We start from the raw sequence: 19,521 nt of genomic DNA, 5'->3' as shown, positions 1-19,521 counted from the left end.
AAGTCAAATATTTACATCACACATAACAGGAAATCATGTATATATTAAGAATGCAAACAAAAGTGAAAACTAAAAAAATATTCTGAGTAATTCAAGATGCGAGACCATAAAGGAACAGATGAACAGACCTGACTATACAAAAATGAAGATCACAGACCACAGCATAAACAGGAAGTCGGAAGACAAACTGGAAAAACAGTCACCGTCTGTGTGACTGGCAGCCGATGTGGCGTGTGTACGCCAGCGAGAGGAGTAACTGGAAAGAAGGACAAAAGATATACGTTCCCAAGAGAAGATACATTACATAATTCTCAGAAAATATGAATAGATGCTCATTCTTACTAATAGTGAAATCTTTTTATTAGAATTTTTTTTGCCTGCCAAATTTATAAATATGAATGATTAGTAACACAATACCCAATGTGTTGGAGAAAATTGGGGAAATAACTGGAGATGGTTGTGTCTTCTATTAGTTCTATCTTATTGTGTAACAAATTACCCCCACAGTTTAGCAGCTGAAAACATCAAGCATGGATTATCTCACAATTTCTGTGGATTGGGAAATCAGGAGTTGTTTGTGAGGCTGTAGTCGAGCTGTTGGCACAGTCTACTTCTGAGGTCACTCCTGTGAGCCCTGCAGGCTCCAGTTCCTTACAGCCTGTTGGCTGGAGAGGCCAGGTCCTCCACATGGACATCCACATTGGCTTCCTGAGTATTCTTACTACATGGCCATGAGTTTCTCCCTGAGCAAGTGATCTGAGAGCCAGGACAACAACACAGAGACCACAGTGTATTCTGTAGTCTAATCCCCCAAAAGTGGCATGCCACCACTTCATGACATGTTGTTGGTCACATAAACCAACCCTGGTACAACAAGGTCAATACAAGGAGGTGGGATTCCTCAGGAGCCACCTTGAAAGCTGGTTACCACACAACTGTATTGGGACTGTATGTCTGGAGCCTTGTATCTGTCACCTGGCCTCTCTGCGTAGCTTCTGCTGCAGCTAGTGTCCAAATTGGCTTTTTTTCTCAAATGTCTGGTGCCTGGGTGGATTTCATAGGAGCAGCTGGGAGCAGACCGGGCCTCTTTCACTCCATATGGCTGGCTTTGGCTTCCTTAAAACAGCGTGGTCTCAGGTTAGTCATAGTTCTTATATGGCAGCCAACTTCCCCCAGAACCAGCATTCCAGGAAATCTAGTCAGAAACTGCAAAGCTTCTTATGACCTGTGCTGTGTGCTTAGTTGTTCAGTCTTAGTTGTTCCCACTGTCTGCAGCCTCATGGACTGTAGCCTCCAAGCTCCTCTGTCCACGGAATTTCCCAGGCAAGATACTGTAGTAGATTACCGTGTCCTACTCCAGGGGGTCTTCCCTACCTAGGGAGCAAACCCACTGTCTCTTGCATCTTCTGCGTTGGTAGGAGGATTCTTTACCACTAGCATCACCTGGGAAGCCCTTATGACTTAGCCTCAAACTATCTCCATTTTCTGTTGTCACAGCGTGTTACAGGACCTACCCAGATTCAAAGGCATGATTACCAGGAGGTGTGACTTACTGTGAGGGGCCATCCTTGAAACCTATCCAAGGAATTTGTGTTTAGGATAGATGATGCTGTCTTACTCTAAAGTGGGAGCAGTGAAGGTCATATAAATTGGTCTGATTCTGGATGTATTTTGAAGATAAATCTCACAGGATTTGCCTGTGGATTAGATAAATATTATAGTATGTAGGGTAAAAACAGCAGAGTCAAAGGTGAATCTGAGATTTTTGAGCTGAGCAGTTTGAAGAACAGGGACACCATTTTGTTGGATGGAAAGACGGCAGGGCAGCAGGTTTGGAGAGGAAATCAGGATTAGTTAAAATATTAGACATTTGTATGAGACAGTGCATGTAACGATGTAGCCACTAAGGGGATGTCAACAAATCTGTATGTCGTACAGTAGAAACACTATCCATGATACTAATTGCAGGGTATAATAAGTATAATTCAGATTATGGAGAAAGAAATACATTCATGCATGCATTATTGCAGTTCAGGTTGAGAAAAGACTAGTCTGAATTAGTAAAATATCTCAATTGTACATTTTTTCCCTTGGTTTTATTATGTTCAAGAGGTGAGAAATGGTATAGCATTAATAGGTAGAATTAGGAAGATCTGATTTAGTTAATAGACTAAAAATATGTCAGATATCTCTTTCTGATGCTATATTTGGCTTTTTTTAAAAAGTGTTTGCAACAATTGTGTGTGTGAGTCACTCAGTCGTGTCTGACTCTTGGTGACCCCTTGGACTGTAGCCCACCAGGCTCCTCTGTCCATGGAATTCTCCAGGCAAGAATACTGGAGGGGGTTGCCATTTCCTTCTCCAGGGGAATCTTCCCAACCCAGGGATTGAATACAGGTCTCCCGCACTGCAGGCAGACTCTTCACTGATGGAGCCACCAGGGAGCAACAATGAGGGTTATCTTAAACTCATCTCCTACCTGCATGCTTTGTTTAAAGGGCTCCATTTTCTCAGCAACCTGAAGCCTTTTAGATGGTAATAAAAGGGTCTGAACATGTAGGGTATATTGTTCAGAAAGATTAGAACTGTCACGAATCTCAAGAAAATTTTTTCAGAAGATTCTCTGACTAAGTTGTCACTGGGCCAAAAACCATATATCCTTATTCCCCTGAAGAGATAGATTTTGAGCTTTGTTGACATAAACAAAAATAAAAGACAAATGACTAGCTGAAAAAAAAGGCACTTAAAATAGTTAATTAGTTAATGATGGGTTTATTTTCTAAGGAAGAGTTTTTGTCTCCTCAGATTTTTATTTTAGTCAAATAATTTTTTTAAATATAAGTATCAGATGTATAGGGCCTGCAAGTTCCAGGGAAGGGGCAAACGTCAGTTGTTGATTTCACGATATAGTTGTCATGCTGGTTTTAATAAATTACAAGATATTTACAAAAAAGTGTCTTGTTTATTTTCAGGGGCTACGCTAAGTATGAGACCAGCACCCATTCCAATAGAGGACCCAGAGTGGAGACAGACGCCTCCCCCAGTCTCAGCCACGTCTGGCACCTTCCGACTACGGCGAGGCAGTCGATTTACCTGGAGAAAGGAGTGTCTGGCTGTCATGGAAAGGTACCTGTCTCCTTTTTCTAGGAGCAATCTTGCAAAGTGAGGAAAGAGAATCTTGGGATAGATGTGGACCCTTCATTTCAAACAAGTAATTTGAGATCTAGAGTCTCTCAAATTATTTTAAGGTAGAATAAGTGCTATATTATTGAAATACTATTAATCTTATCATTGAGAATTCATAAAACTGGAGTTAGTATCTCTCAATGTAATTTGTGTCCTCAGTGATTTAAGGAACTTTAAAATAATTTTTTTGAGTTTAGATCTTTGTATTATACTGTAGAAAAACTCACTGAAGTCTTATTTTCATGAAAATATTAAATAACTGTGTAGGAGGCCACTGAGACCTAACTTTTTTTTGATAAGGAGTACAGCCTAAATGAGCTTCGTCCCAAAGGCTAGAAGTACATGTTTTTGACTTTGATTTCATGTCCTCTGACTCTAGCACCAGATCTATAGTAGGTACTCAGTACTTTGTAAACTTTAAATTGACCTTAGCTTTAGTCTTCTCATTCGAAATTATGTAAGTTAATTAAATGTGGTTATGAAATGTTCTTTGGCACTCAGCCGAAGAATTAATGCTTTTGAACTGTGGTGATGGAGAAGATTCTTGAGAGCTCCTTGGACTGCAAGGAGATCCAGCCAGTCCATCCTAAAGGGAAGGGAATCAGTCCAGAATATTCATTGGAAGGACTGATGCTGAAGCTGAAACTCTAATACTCTGGCCACCTGATACAAAGAACTGACTTATTTGAAAAGACCCTGATGTTGGGAAAGATTGAAGGCAGGAGGAGAAGGGGATGACAGAGGATGAGGTGATTGGATGGCATCACCGACTCAATGGACGTGAGTTTGAGAGTAGACTCCAGGAGTTGGTGATGGACAGGGAGGCCTAGCATGCTGAAGTCTGTGGGGTTGCAAAGAGTTGGACACGACTGAGTGACTGAACTGAACTGATGAAATGTTCAGTATATTTAAGGTGGATCCTATAGTGTAATTACCCTTTTCATCTCCTACCTGTAAGTAATGTTTATAGAATCTTGGTTTGATGGAGAGTTTTTATATGCAATAAGGTAATTTCTATTAGAGAAGTATTTATCTCCCAAGATTAAGATGTAGAGAAAAAGAATATATTAGGCAGAGGTGAAAAGCATTGAACTTTTTCATATTGTGATTTCTCAATAATTTAAATAATAGAATGGAATTGAATGTTTAAAACTAAATTTAACTTCACATTTTTTTCCTGCTGTCTACTCTGGCCAATTGAGTGGTATACTGAAAAGAACATTAGAAGACCTGGAGCCTGTGATCTTGGCTTTGCCATTAACCAGCTATGAAACTTTGTTCAGGTCACAGATTCTGAGCTTTAGCCTTCTCATCACTAAAAGGAGGCTTTTCTACAGCCAGAGGTGAATTACCTGCAGTCTAGGACTTTTGCCGTCTCTCTTCCTGCCTTTGTCATTCAGTCACTAAGTCGTGTCCAGCTCTTTGTGACCTCATGGACCAGTCTTGCCTGTCATCCACTATCTTCCAAGTTTGCTCAGGGTCATGTCCAGTGTGTTGGTGATGTCATCCAACCATCTTATCCTCTGTTGCCCACTTCTCCTCCTGCCTTCAGTCTTTACCAGCATATTTCCAATGAGTAGGCTCTTCGCATCAGGTAACCAAAGTACTGGGACTTCAGCATGAGTCCTTCCAATGAATATTCAGGGCTGATTTCCTTTAGGATTGACTGGTTTGATCTCTTTGCTGTCCAGGGGACTCTCAAGAGTCTTCTCCAACACCGCTGTTTGAAAACATCAATTCTTCAGCGCTCAGCCTTCTTTATGGTCCAACTCTCATATCCATACATGACTCCTGGGAAAAGCATAGCTTTGAAAGTAATGTCTCTGCCTTTTAATACGCTGTCTAAGTTTGCCATAGTTTTTCTTCCAAGAAGCAAGCGCCTTTCAATTTCATGGCTACAGTCACCGTCCACGTGATTTTGGAGCCCAAGAAAATAAAGTCTAACTGTTTCCACTTTTTCCCCATCTATTTGCCATGAAGTGATGGGACCAGATGCCATGATCTTAGTTTTTTGAATGCTGAGTTTTAAGCTAGCTTTTTCACTCTCCGCTTTCACCTTCATCAAGAGGCTCTTTAGTTCCTCTTTGCTTTCTGTCATTAGAGTGGTGTCATCTACATATCTGAGGTTGTTGATATTTCTCCAGGCAATTTTGATTCCAGCTTGTGAGTCATCCAGTCTGACATGTCACATGATGTATTCTGCATATAAGTTAAAAAAGACAGGTGACAATATATAGCCTTGATGTACTCCTTTCCCAGTTTTGAACCAGTCTGTTGTTTTATGTCCGGTTCTAACTGTTGCTTCTCTTCCTGCATATTTCCCAGCTCATTAACATCACTGCCTGAAAGAGAGGGAGATTTTCAGTGCTGAAGTTTAGACCATCTTTTTATTTTTGTGATCAAGTTGAAATTAAAAGCCTTTCTTAATGAGAAGGTTGGACCTAGTAGGCAAAATGTAACTATAGAGATCCACTGATGTTATCATCTGTTCCTTTTCTGACTCTGTTATAGATCAGAAAGAAGGCATTTTTTGAATAACAATCCTTATAGGCTTGAGTGGTTAAAGTGAAAGAGTGAGACTTTATTGTACTAGAGACATGACATTTACAGCCTCCTCTGTTTTTCTCATTTAGAAATTTTGATCCTTTAAAAAAATTCTTTCAGAATTTATCACAGAACAGACATGTGTTTAATTAATATCTAACTTATTTCCAATATTTTGCATTTTCTTCTTGATAGCAAAATAGCTGTGGTATTCGTTTCTATTTGGTATAAGTACTGATTGTTTTATTGATTGAGAGTTAAATATTTTCTTGAAGATGTTGCAGGAAGGGAGACTCCTTCCAGGGCCCATAAGTGGGCTCTTGTCTAATATTTGGAAATGAATTGTCTAAGGAAATACACGTGCTGACAAAGCAGGAGACTTTTTTGGGAAGGGGCAGCCAGGTGGAGAGCAGGAGGATAAGGGAGCCCAGGTGAACTGCTCTGCCATAGTCTCATAGCCTCAGGTTTCATGGTGATGGGGTTAGTGTCCAGAGTGTCTCTGGCCAATCACTCTGACTCAGGGTCCTTCCTGTGGTGCAGGCATTGCTCAGTCAAGATGGATTCCAGGCAGGAGGATTCTGGGAGGTTGGTAGGATATATGGACTAGTGTTTTCTCTCTCCTTTTGACCTTCCTGAATTCTTCTGGTTCATGGTAGCTTGTTAGTTCCACATTCCTTACCAGGACCTCCTGTTGGTAAGATAGTTCATGCCAAGTGGCTGCTATCTTGCCTGGCTAGAGTGGGCAGTTTCAGTCAGTTGTCTCCTTAACAAAGATAACAGTATCCATTTATTACATAATGTCAATTTGAGGAAGGATTAACTTAAAAATTGCTAACATTAATAATAATAATAATAATATCACCCAATAATGGGTGATATTGCTAATAGATTTTCAGAATTGAGCCTTGAAAGCTTTGCAATTCATGTTTTCCCAAGGCAACAAGAACTGGCCACAAAATCACTGATTAAATTTCACCTAAAAAGACATTGAGTAATTATCCTATGTGAGGCTCCTGTTTAATCTTAGTTTTCACTGTTTAACCTTAATTTTAATTAGTGTGTCTTTAATCCAAGAATTAGTTATCTTTGGTTTAATTTTATCTCACCTGACACAGTTAGTAAGAAAGTATGATATAGTTTATTCCAGTAGTTTCACATATGCAAGAAGCCTTTGAAAGGTTTTAATAGCAGTAGTACAGAAGGTCATAGTATGATTTTCTTTCTGTGAAAATGGAACTTTTTATTTTCTAACACAGAATAGCCTTAGAGCAATTCCTGACTTTTTTTTCCTAGACCAAATGGGTGAATAAATACATATGCACAGACTATAAAGCCAGCAAAGTACCAGCCTTACTGAAATACATTAGTACAAGTCAAAAAATATTTCATTCTTCACCTCATACACAAAGATAAATTTCAAATGAATCAAAAAAGTGAGTCTGTATAAATAATAGAAGAAACATGAATGATTCATCCATATCCTAGAAATGGTGAACTTTTTCTTAAGATTCAAAATCCAAAAGCAATATGATTACATAATTTACAAGAAAAACTGGGGGCAGAAAAAAACCATGAACAAAGCAAAATAAAAGAAAAATTGGATAAAATACTTGCTGCTTATTATTGTCCCTAAAGTATAAAGAACTTTTAAAAGAGAGAGAATACCAACAACTCTATAGAAAAATGAACTAAAGATATCAGCAGAAAAACAAATACAACTGGCTCTTACACTTTAGGAAAAGATGTTTAACTCATTAAGAGAAATTAAAATTACACTGAGATATTAATAACTACCATTATTCTCCTGTCACATTGGCAAAAGTCCAACAGTTCCACAGTGTTTTCTGTTCTTTGAGCTGCAGAGAAATGGCCTTTCTCATGCCTTGCCTATGGGAATGCAAAATGGAACAATTTCCATGGAGAGGAATTTGACAGTATTAGGGAAAATTACCCATGGGTTTGCTCTTTAACTCAGCACTCCCACTTATAAAAAATTATCCCAAAGGTAAACGTCTAGATAATTATCCCAAAGATATATCTTGGAATAGTATCAAAATACTGAATTCAACCAATATGTCTATTGGTGCACTGGGTGAATAAGTTAAATGGTATATCCATATGTTGGTTATCCGGGCTTACATAATGAAGTGCTATGCAGCTGAAAAAAGGAGGGAATTTTTCTTTTCATAGAATGAAAACCATAGTGTGTCCATCTGTATTATTGCTATTAAGTATTTGAAAGTTTTTTTTTTGTATTTTTAAAATTATTGAAATGGATGCTTCTCTATATGATAGTGATATCCAGGATATAATGTTTTTTTAAAAAGGCAGTATCAAATGTATATACTATGCTATCACTTATATATTTGCTTACAATTTGTTTATGTATTTGCTTATAATATGTTTTTAAATGAAAGAATAAACCATAAATAAAATGATTTCCAATAGAAGAGAAAACAGATTGGAAAGAATAAGGATAGAAGCTAGACTTCTCTGAATATACCTTGTTTTGACATTGTAACCATTTAAATATTTTATATAATTATAAAACAAGATTAAGTTGAAATGAGGGGGAAAAGGTGATCTCTAAAAAAAAAATAACTAATGAAACAAACAGACCTACTGTGTGTATAAATTGATGACCTAGACACTCAGAATATTTATCAAATAACTTTATACTGCACAATTTCGACTATGCTTCCTAGGTGGGATACAGCTTAGAGATAAAAAGAGCTACAAAAATTTCAATGTTTTTACTAATTTTGGTAATATTAATATCTTTACTCAGATAATATTTCTATTTAGATACAGATGATGATATAAGAAAAAACAAGTAATCATTAATGTTACCAGGAACCAAAATTTTCACTGTAAAAGAGATAGAACCATTAAATCAAAAGAACTAGGTAAAAGACTGTAATCTCTGTGTGTATGTGGATAAAAATAGCCATTAATTTAAAATTCTTTATTAAAAAAATAACAGCCTTGTTGAGCTATGAGTCACCAATTTAAAGTGCACAATTCAGTGCTTTTAGTACATTTACAGTTAGGTAACCATCAATCCCATAATCAGTTTTAGAACCTTCTCTTTACCCCCAGAAAACCCTGTACCAAACAGCTGTCACTCCTTCTCCCCCTCCCAGTCCCTTCCAAATCTGTGTTACCATTAGTCTTCTTTCTCTGTATATAGATTTGCCTGTTCTGGACATTTCCTATGAATGGAATCATATAAGGTGTGGCCTTTGTGACTCACTTCTTTCACTTAATGTAGTGTCTTCAAAGTTCATCCACGTTATTGCATGTTTCAGTATTTCATTCCTTTTTATTGCCAACTGATACCCCGAAGTATATGTGGTGGTGTTGTTCAGTCACCAACTTGTGTCCAAGTCTTTGCAACCCCATGGACTGCATGCAGCATGCCAGGCTTCGCTGTCCCTCACCATGTCCTGGAGTTTGCCCAAGTTCATGTCCTTTGAATCAGTGATGCCATCCAATCATCTTGCCCTCTGTCTCTACCATATTTTATTTATTCATTTCATCAGTTAATGGACATTTGAGGTTGTTTCCACTTTTTAACTATTTGGAATAATGCTGCCTTGAACATAACTTATATACTAGCAGAATTGATGGTTAAATGGTAACTCTGTTTTCACCATTTTGGGGAACTGCCATATTGTTTTCCTAAAACAGATTCACCATTTTACATTCACCCAGCACCATATGATGGTTCCAATTTCTTGTCAGCACTTATCTGTCTATTTGATTATAGTCCTCCAAGTGTGTGTGAGGTAGAATCTCATTGTGGTTTGATCTGTGTTTCCTTAGCTGATGATGTTGAACATATTTTCATATGCTTATTGGCTATTTGTGTGTCTTTGGAGAAATGTCTGTTTAGATCCTTTGCACATTTTTAAAAAATTTTATTTGTTTTGGCTGTGCCTGGTGTTAGTTGAGGCATGCAGAACCTTTAGTTGCGGCCTGCAAGATCTTAGTTCTCTGACCAGGAATCAAACCTGTGCCTCCTGCAGTGGACATGCAAGTCTTAACCACTGAACTGCCCGGGAAGTCCTTGTGTAATCTTTTTATATTGATTTGTAAGATTTCTTTATGTATTCTACATATGAGTCCCTTATCAACTATATGGTCTGCAAATATTTTCTCCCAGTCTGTGGGTGGTCTTTTCACATACTAGATATAATGACCTTTGAAACATGCAAGTTTTTAGTTTTGATGAACTCCAGTTTTGTTTTTGTTTTTGTTTTTTTTGTATGCATTGTCTTATCTAAGAAGACTGTACTAAATCAAAGACTCCAAGCTTTATTCCTGTGTTTTTTCCAAGAGTTTTATACCTTTAAGACCTATATTTGTCTTTGATCCATTTTGAGTTACTTTTTATGTATGATGTGAAGTAGGGACTCAGCATCATTCTTCCACATGTGAGCCATCCTGCACTGTTGAAAAAACTTTTCTTTTTCCATTGATAGTCTTGGCATGCTCTCATGTCAAATCAATAGACTATATATGTGAGAGCATGTTTCTGGACTCTCAGTTCTATTCCATTGATCTATATATGTCTAGTCTTATAACATATTTGTAACTTTTGCATTATAGTATTGATAGATTTTGCTTTCTTCTTCTGCAAAATTATTTTAGCTATTCTGGGTCCCTTGCATTTCCATATGAATTTTAGGATCACCTTGTCAGTTTTTAATCAGAAGCCAGCTGTAATTTTGATGGGAAAATCCTATAATCTTAAGTTTGAATTATAAATAATAGTAAAAATTAGTTACATTTTCTCTTGGGAAAAAAAAAAAAACTGGGAGGGGGTATGTTACTTCTCATCTGTACCTACTCAAAAGGCCTGTAGACAACGATCAACCTAGTAGAAATTAAGCATGCGTGGGGCCCAGGTTGTGGTCTTAAGTACCATTAGCACTCCTTGGAGAAATGTCTGATTCCAAGCCTGGGGCAGGAAATATGATGATGAGACTGGACATTGTGTTAAAGCAAGAAGGCGATTGTAGATAAGTGAGTGATATCAAAAGAACTCAGCGACTAACTTGAAGAGACTCCCATTGTCCAAAGAAGGGAACAGTTTGAACACTAGTAATAATAACAATTGTAATATTGAAGCTCATCAGACTGATTAAAAATGTTTGTAATAATGATACTAAAAAAATTACTGATCACACCTAGAGAATTAGGAACCCAACTATATATTTGAAATCATGGAGAATATAACCTGCTTTGCACATAAGAACTTTGATTTAAAAGTTTTTCCCTGAGGAAGGATTCTACCTAATAAATGGAAAAGGAATGATTAGAGTTTCATTATTTTGCAACTTCCGAAGGAAATAATCTGTGACAATATCAATGACAGTGATCATTGATAGCTGCTAACATGCAGATGACACCACTCTTACGGCAGAAAATAAAGAAGAACTAAAGAGCCTCTTGATGAAAGTCAAAGAGGAGAGTGAAAAAGTTGGCTTAAAGCTCAACATTCAGAAAACTAAGATCATGGCATCTGATCCCATCACCTCATGGGAAATAGATGGGGAAACAGTGTCAGACTTTATTTTTTGGGGCTCCAAAATCACTGCAGATGGTGACTGCAGCCATGAAATTAAAAGACACTTACTCCTTGGATATTAAAAAAGCAGAGACATTACTTTGCCAGCAAAGATCCGTCTAGTCAAGGCTATGGTTTTTCCAGTGGTCATGTATGGATGTGAGAGTTGGACTATGAAGAAAGCTAAGCACCAAAGAATTGATGCTTTTGAACATGTATGGATGTGAGAGTTGGACGGTGAAGAAAGCTGAGGGCCGAAAAATTAATGCTTTTGAACTGTGGTGTGGGAGAAGACTCTTGAGAGTCCCTTGGACTGCAAGGAGATCTAACCAGTCCATCCTAAAGGAAATCAGTCCTGGGTGTTCATTGGAAGGACTGATGCTGAAGCTGAAACTCCAATACTTTGGCCACCTCATGTGAAGAGTTGACTCACTGGAAAAGACCCTGATGCTGGGAGGGATTGGGGGCAGGAGGAGAAGGGGACGACAGAGAATGAGATCACTGGATGGCGTCACCAACTCAATGGACATGAGTTTGAGTAAACTCAGGGAGTTGGTGATGGACAGAGAGGCCTGGCATGCTGTGATTCATGGGGTCATAAAGAGTCAGACACAACTGAGCGACTGAACTGAATGGAACTGAACTGAACATCCCATAGCAACAGATAACCAGACATTATGTACCTTTTAGAGGATGTTAGCAACACCACCTATAGAGTATTATTCTAACAAAATTGAAACTGAATCAAATCACATCTCTAGATCCAGCTCCAAGTTTATAGAAAATATGGAACAAAGTTCTGTTAATCAATACCATGGAAATTCAAGTCAACCAGATTCATGACGTGAGAGACTCTAAGCATAATAACTCAAGTTTCTTCAAGTGTTTAAAAGAAAAAAAAGAAAGAAAAAAACCTTCAGCCAGGTGAGGAAATTTGAACCCTGACTGGATAAATGGTGATTCTTGTTTCAGTTATGGTATGGTTGCTTATATGTAAATGGTGCCACTTTTATAAAAATTAGGGTTCTTGTCTTTTAGAAACATGTACTGAAATGTATTATAATGATAATAATATGATAAAATGATATCTGGGATTTACCTCAGAATAACGCAAAGCAGGCGTTATCTTGCCCCTAAAGATAGGGGCAAGGGTTTGTGCAAAACAGGAGTGGTGTCAGTGAGTTACTGATTTTTAACAGTTGGGTGATGTTTATCTGGGGGTTCATGGTTGTCTATACTTTTCTATGTATATTATATGTGTGTTAAAGAACAATCTAAATTTTGAGTCAAATCACATGGAACTAGGAGAGATGTAAAGCCTTCATATATCACAAAAACTCAATGACACAGTGTTATCTAATAGTAACATTTACTTGATAAACATTTGCTTGTCAATGCAGTGACAGCAGTACAGTGGTGAACATTGTGAACTTGTTCCTAGAGAGTCAGGTTGTAGAGACAGAAGTTAATGAAATAATCATACAAATCAAGGTAAAATTGCAATTGTAATACATGTATAAAAGGAAAGGGACATTGTGCTTCAAGATCTTATAGTGGGGGATGTGGTAATTTAGGGCTTCCCTGGTGGCTCAGATGGTAGAGAATCTGCCTGCAATTCAGTAAACCTAGGTTTGATCCCTGGGCCAGGAAGATAGCCTGGAGAAGGGAATGGCAATCTGCTTCAGTATTGCATGGAGAATTCTGTGAACAGAGGAGCCTACCTAGCCTGGTGGCCTATGGTCCATGAGTTGGCAAAGAGTTTGACATAATTTAATTAGGTTGAAAAGGAGGGTCTTCCATGATAGCTCAGTTGGTAAAGAATCTGTCTGCAATGCAGGAGACCCCGGTTTGAATCCTGGGTTAGGAAGATCCAGTGGAGAAGGGATAGGCTATCCACTCCAATATTCTTAGGCTTCCCTTGTGGCTCAGCTGATTAAGACTCCGCCTGCAATGAGGGAGACCTGGGTTCAATTCCTGGACTGGGAAGAACACCTGGAGAAGGAAAAGGCTACCCACTCCAGTATTCTGGCCTTGAGAATTCAATGGACTGTATAGTCCATGAGGGTCTCAAAGAGTTGGACATGACTGAGTGACTTTTACTTTCACTTTCAAAGGAAAATATTGCAGATAGAAAGGAGAACCATATTCATGTAGAACTGTGGTCTCTGTTGCTGGCCAGCTGTGGCTATTTAGATTTAAATCATATAAACTTTTTTTTCCATTTATTTTTATTAGTTGGAGGCTAATTACTTTACAATATTGTAGTGGTTTTTGTCATACATTGACATGAATCAGCCATGGATTTACATGTATTCCCCATCCCAGTCCCCCCTCCCACCTCCCTCTCTACCCAATCCCTCTGGGTCTTCCCAGTGCACCAGCCCTGAGCACTTGTCTCATGCATCCAACTTGGGCTGGTGATCTGTTTCACCCTAGATGATGTACATGTTTCGATGCTGGTCTCTTGAAACATCCCACCCTCGCCTTCTCCCACAGAGTCCAAAAGTCTGTTCTGTACATCTGTGTCTTTTTTTCTGTTTTGCATATAGGGTTATCATTACCATCTTTCTAAATTCCATATATATATGTTAGTATACTGTAATGGTCTTTATCTTTCTGACTTACTTCACTCTATATAATGGGCTCCAGTTTCATCCATCTCATTAGAACTGATTCAAATGAATTCTTTTTAATGGCTGAGTAGTATTCCATGGTGTATATGTACCACAGCTTCCTTATCCTAAATCATATAAACTTTTAAAAGTTTAAAATTCAGTTCCTTAGTCACACTAGCCACATTTCAAGCACCCCATAGTCATGTATGGTTACTGACTAGTTTTAGACAGCACAGATAATGTAACATTTCTATCATCACAGTAAAGTTTGGTGGGCAGCTCTAATACAGACCAACTGTGTCTCATCTCCAATAGAAAAATAATGGTTAATATCTGACCCATAATGATTTGTTTTTATTTTTCTCTTTACTCAAAATCTTAAGGAATATCCAAATATAAATTAAAACCCAAACATTAAGTCCATTAAAATATTTCAGGAAATTTTCTATGTGACCGTGATAGAAACATAAATATTTCACTAATTCACATATAAAATTATTATGCTTTTGCATCCTTTTCCACATCTGACCCTGCTTTTCAAAGTACAAAATTGAATAATTCATCACTTGTAATGATGGGTCTTTTCTCTATAATTAGCATTCATTCATTCATTCACCTTTTCATTAAACATGTATTTTTTACACACTCCATTTGGTCTCCTGAGTTGCTTAATTGTAACAGTTGCTTTATACACACAAACGCACATACATACACACACAAATTCCATGCTGGTTATTTGTTAAAGAGACCAAGGTATTTTATCCTGTTGATTTTCCCACATTTTAGGTTTGGGCAATTATGTCCTCTTGGAGAATCCCAGGGATGGCGGAGCCAGGTGGGCTGCCGTCTATGGGGTCGCACAGAGTCAGACATGACTGAAGTGACTTAGCAGCAGTGTCTCATTATATGACCCTATATTTTCTGTAGACCAGTAGTTAGACTTAGAGTCCTGCTTAGATTCTGGTTCAATTCTTTGGCATATGACTGGTGCTTTGTTCTTCCTATTACATCGTGTAAAGAGACACAATATCTGGTTGTCCCCCATAATAAGTAGTTGTTGCTTAGTCATGTCTGAACTGCAGACTCTAGGCTTCCCTGTCCTTCACCATCTCCTGGAACTTGCTCAAACTCACGTCCATTGAGTTGGTGATGCCATCCAACCATCTCATCCTCTGTCGTCCTCTTCTCCTGCCTTCAGTCTTTCCCAGCATCAGAGTCTTTTCTAAGGAGTCACCCCTTCGCATCAGGTGGTCAAAGTATTGGAGCTTCAACTTCAGCATCAGTCCTTCCAATGCATTTTCAGGGTTGATTTCCTTTAAGATTGACTGGTTTGTCTTTCCTCTCATTAACTCTCTTTTTTAACATCTGTTTTTTGTATTTACTTGACTGTACCAGCTCTTAGTTGTATCACAAGGGATCTTGCTCCCTAACCAGGGATTGAATCCAGGCCCCCTTCATTGGGAGTGTAGAGTCTTAGTCACTGGACCACAAGGGAAGTCCCTTCTCATTAAATCTTTAGTTGCCTAGAAATACATTTTCTCACAAACTTGGGGTGGAGATGTTCAGTTCAGTCTCTCAGTCGTGTCCGACTCTTTGCGATCCCATGAATTGCAGCATGCTAGGCCTCCCTGTCCATCACAACTCCTGGAGTTTACTTAAACTCATGTCTTATCGAGTCGGTGACACCATCCAGCCATCTCATCCTCTGTCGTCCCGTCCTCCTCCTGCCACCAATCCCTCCCAGCATCAGGGTCTTTTCCAATGAGTCAACTCTGCGCATGATGTGACTAAAGTATTGGAGTTTCAGCTTCAGTATCAGTCCTTCCAGTGAACACCCAGGACTAATCTCCTTTAGGACGGACTGGTTAGATCACCTTGCAGTTCAAGGGACTCTCAAGAGTCTTCTCCAACACCACAGTTCAAAAACATCAATTTTTTGGTGCTCAGCTTTCTTCACAGTCCAACTCTGACATCCATACATGACACTGGAAAAACCATAGCCTTGACTAGATGGACCTTTGTTGGCAAAGTAATGTCTCTGCTTTTTAATATGCTCTCTAGGCTGGTCATAACTTTCCTTCCAAGGAGTAAGCGTCTTTTAATTTCATGGCTACAATCACGATCTGCAGTGATTTTGGAGCCCCAAAAAAAAAATTCTGATACTGCTTCCACTGTTTCCCCATCTATATCCCATGAAGTGATGGGACCAGATGCCATGATCTTAGTTTTCTGAATGTTGAGCTTTAAGCCAACTTTTTCACTCTCCTCTTTCACTTTCATCAAGAGGCTTTTTAGTTCCTCTACACTTTCTGCCATAAGGGTGGTGTCATCTGCATATCTGAGGTTATTGATATTTCTCCCGGCAGTCTTAATTCCAGCTTGTGCTTCTTCCAGCCCAGCGTTTCTCACGATGTACTCTGCATATAAGTTAAATAAGCAGGGTGACAATAGGCAGCCTTGACATACTCCTTTTCCTATTTGGAAGCAGTCTGTTGGTCCATGTCCAGTTCTGACTGTTGCTTCCTGGCCTGCATATAGGTTTCTTAAGAGGCAGGTCAGGTGGTCTGGTATTCCCATCTCTTTCAGAATTTTCCACAGTTTATTGTGATCCACACAGTCAAAGGCTTTGACATAGTCAATGAAGCAGAAATAGGTGTTTTTCTGGAACTCTCTTGCTTTTTCGATGATCCAGTGGATGTTGGCAATTTGAACTCTGGTTCCTCTGCCTTTTCTAAAACCAGCTTGAACATGTGGACATTCATGGTTCACCTATTGCTGAAGCCTGGCTTGGAGAATTTTGAGCATTACTTTATTAGCGTGTGAGATGAGTACAATTGTGCGGTAGTCTGATCTTTCTTTGGCATTGCCTTTCTTTGGGATTGGAATGAAAACTGACCTTTTCCAGTCCTTTGGCCACTGCTGAGTTTTCCAAATTTTCTGGTGTATTGAGTGCAGCACTTTCACAGCATCATCTTTAGGATTTGAAATAGTTCAACTGGAATTCCTTCACCTCCACTAACTTTGTTCCTAGTGATGCTTCCTAAGGCCCACTTGACTTCATATTCCAGGATGTCTGGCTCTAGGTGAGTGATCACACCATCGTGATTATCTGGATCATGAAGATCTTTTTTGTACAGTTCTTCTGTGCATTCTTGCCACCTCTTCTTAATATCTTGTGCTTCTGTTAGGTCCATACCATTTCTGTCCTTTATTGAACCCATCTTTGCATGAAATGTTCCCTTGATATCTCTAATTTTCTTGAAGAGATCTCTAATCTCTGCCATTCTTTTGTTTTCCTCTATTTCTTTGCATTGATTGCTGGGGAAGGCTTTCTTATCTCTCCTGGCTATTCTTTGGAACTCTGCATTCAAATGGGAATATCTCTCCTTCTCTCCTTTGCTTTTCACTTCTCTTCATTTCACAGCTATTTGTAAGGCCTGCTCAGACAACCATTTTGCCTTTTTGCCTTTTCCATGGGGATGGTCTTGATCCCTGTCTCCTGTACAATGTCACGAACCTCCATCCATAGTTCTTCAGGCATCTGTCTATCAGATCTAGCCCCTTAAATCTATTTCTCACTTCCACTGATAGTCATAAGGGATTTGATTTAGGTCATACCTGAATGGTCTAGTGGTTTTCCCTACTTTCTTCAATTTAAGTCTGAATTTGGCAATAAGGAGTTCGTGATCTGAGCCAGTCAGCTCCCGGTCTTGTTTCTGCTGACTGTATAGAGCTTCTCCATCTTTGGCTACAAAGAATATAATCAGTCTGATTTCAGTGTTGACCATCTGGTGATGTCCATTTGTAGAGTCTTCTCTTGTGTTGTTGGAAGAGGCTGTTTGCTGTGACCAATGCGTTCTCTTGGCAGAATTCTATTAGCCTTTGCCCTGCTTTATTCCGTTCTCCAAGGCCAAATTTACCTGTTACTCCAGGTGTTTCTTGACTTCCCACTTTTGCATTCCAGTCCCCTGTAATGAAAAGGACATCTTTTTTGGGTGTTAGTTCTAAAAGATCTTGTAAGTCTTCCTAGAACCGTTCAACTTCAGCTTCTTCAGCGTTACTGGTTGGGGTAACAGTGATATTAATGGTTTACCTTGGAAATGAACAGAGATCATTCTGTCATTTAGGTACTATCATCTAAATAATTATAGAACTGAGGAATGAATGCTATCATGAAAATGGGTGATTAAATTTATGGGGTCTTGAGACTCAAGCAAGCAAAGGAGAGAGTCAGGAAGACTTTCCCAAAGTGGTGACATTTTGGCTGCATTTTGGTGGGTGATGAATAGAAACTCACCAGTCCGAGACTGTTAGAAAGGATAGTATGACGTCGGAGACTGTCTGTGGCAGAATGTAGGGTTTTCCGTCAGGAGCATCTCTACTTAGGACTTCATCATGCTATGCACTCATTAAATAAGACCATGCTTAATTAAACCATAGCTTTGGTGTTCAGGCTTTATCATAAAGAGATATACCTGATCAGGTTGGTCTGTTAGATAATGTTAGTGGGAGTATGGAAGATGGGCAAGAAATCAGCCAGCTATGTATGAGTTTGAACTTATACCGTATACCTAGAGCCAAGGTAAAATAAATCTAAGTTGTAGTATCTGCCCTCAAAAATCTTTACAATAATAGCTTTACATTTTACTGTAGGATTCTACAGTGTATAATTATTGATCTTATTGATAATTATTTTGCATCCTAAGTGAATTTATTTAATTTTTACAATTCTATGCTATGGAATTTTATTATTTATAGTTTATGTATATAAGTGCTTCATAGGGAAAAAGTGACTAGCTTATATGTAAATGGGTTGAGGAGGGATATTTGGAGGTTGTTAGGGTCATCTATGCATCAGTGATGAGGGCCCAAATTAGTAATATTAAAGCAAAAGGAAAAAAAGTGGAAGACAATAGGTATCAGAAAAAAGTTGCAGGAAAAAATCAACCTAACTTAGTTACAGATTGAACATAGAGATAACAGCAGGAAGTGTAAAAGAATTTAGCAGTGGTGATGCTCAAAGAGCATTTATCTGGGAGATACCCTCTGTACCATTAGAAAATAGTTTGACTTTGGTCAAATTATTTAATGTCTCTTAACCCCCATCACCATATTTCTAAAATGAAGAGTTATGTACTATGATAGATAGTCATACAAACATGGTTTAGTCCCATTTTCACCTTACATTAATCTTTGGAAATTTCAGTTTTCTGTAAAATGAAGTTGGTTATTAGAGTCAAGTGAGATAATATATATCAAACACATATTAGAATGCCTTTCTCATAAGCAGTATTCAATACATGTTCTCATTCTACCTAAATTCTTTCCACTAAGAGCTCTGCCTGTCAGATCACCTCGAGATCTCTGTATGAGCAGATATCAGTGGCACTAGAAATGGAGATTCAGGGGTCATCAGTGGAGTAGATACAGATAGAGCCATAAGTCAGAATGTACTGTTTATACATTCATCCCTTCTGTTTCTGTGTCTTCGTTTATACTGTCTGCATTTTGAGAAGACTCATGAAGAGCTAAATATGGCTGCAGAAAAACTTAAAACCCTTCTGACTGATATCATTTGAAATCCATGACCATGAACCTCAAGTG

The 19,521-nt window shown here is 38.5% G+C and overlaps 1 protein-coding gene across 12 annotated transcripts in view; it reads left to right on the top strand.

The window, feature by feature from the left end:
- The window catches only part of HMBOX1 (homeobox containing 1), a 210,758-nt gene that overhangs the window by 133,913 nt on the left and 57,324 nt on the right, over positions 1 to 19,521 (top strand). For all 12 annotated transcript variants that reach the window (XM_065908112.1, XM_065908106.1, XM_065908103.1 and 9 more), the window contains exon 6: positions 2,973 to 3,126. In XM_065908112.1, coding sequence (XP_065764184.1) covers positions 2,973 to 3,126 — 154 coding nt within the window. The remainder of the gene's footprint in view (positions 1 to 2,972; positions 3,127 to 19,521) is intronic.

This window comes from Muntiacus reevesi, chromosome 17, assembly GCF_963930625.1.
Source record: "Muntiacus reevesi chromosome 17, mMunRee1.1, whole genome shotgun sequence".
Lineage (NCBI taxonomy): Eukaryota > Metazoa > Chordata > Mammalia > Artiodactyla > Cervidae > Muntiacus > Muntiacus reevesi.
The sequence above is the reverse complement of the archived record's forward strand: the minus strand, read 5'-3'. Positions and strand labels throughout refer to the sequence as shown.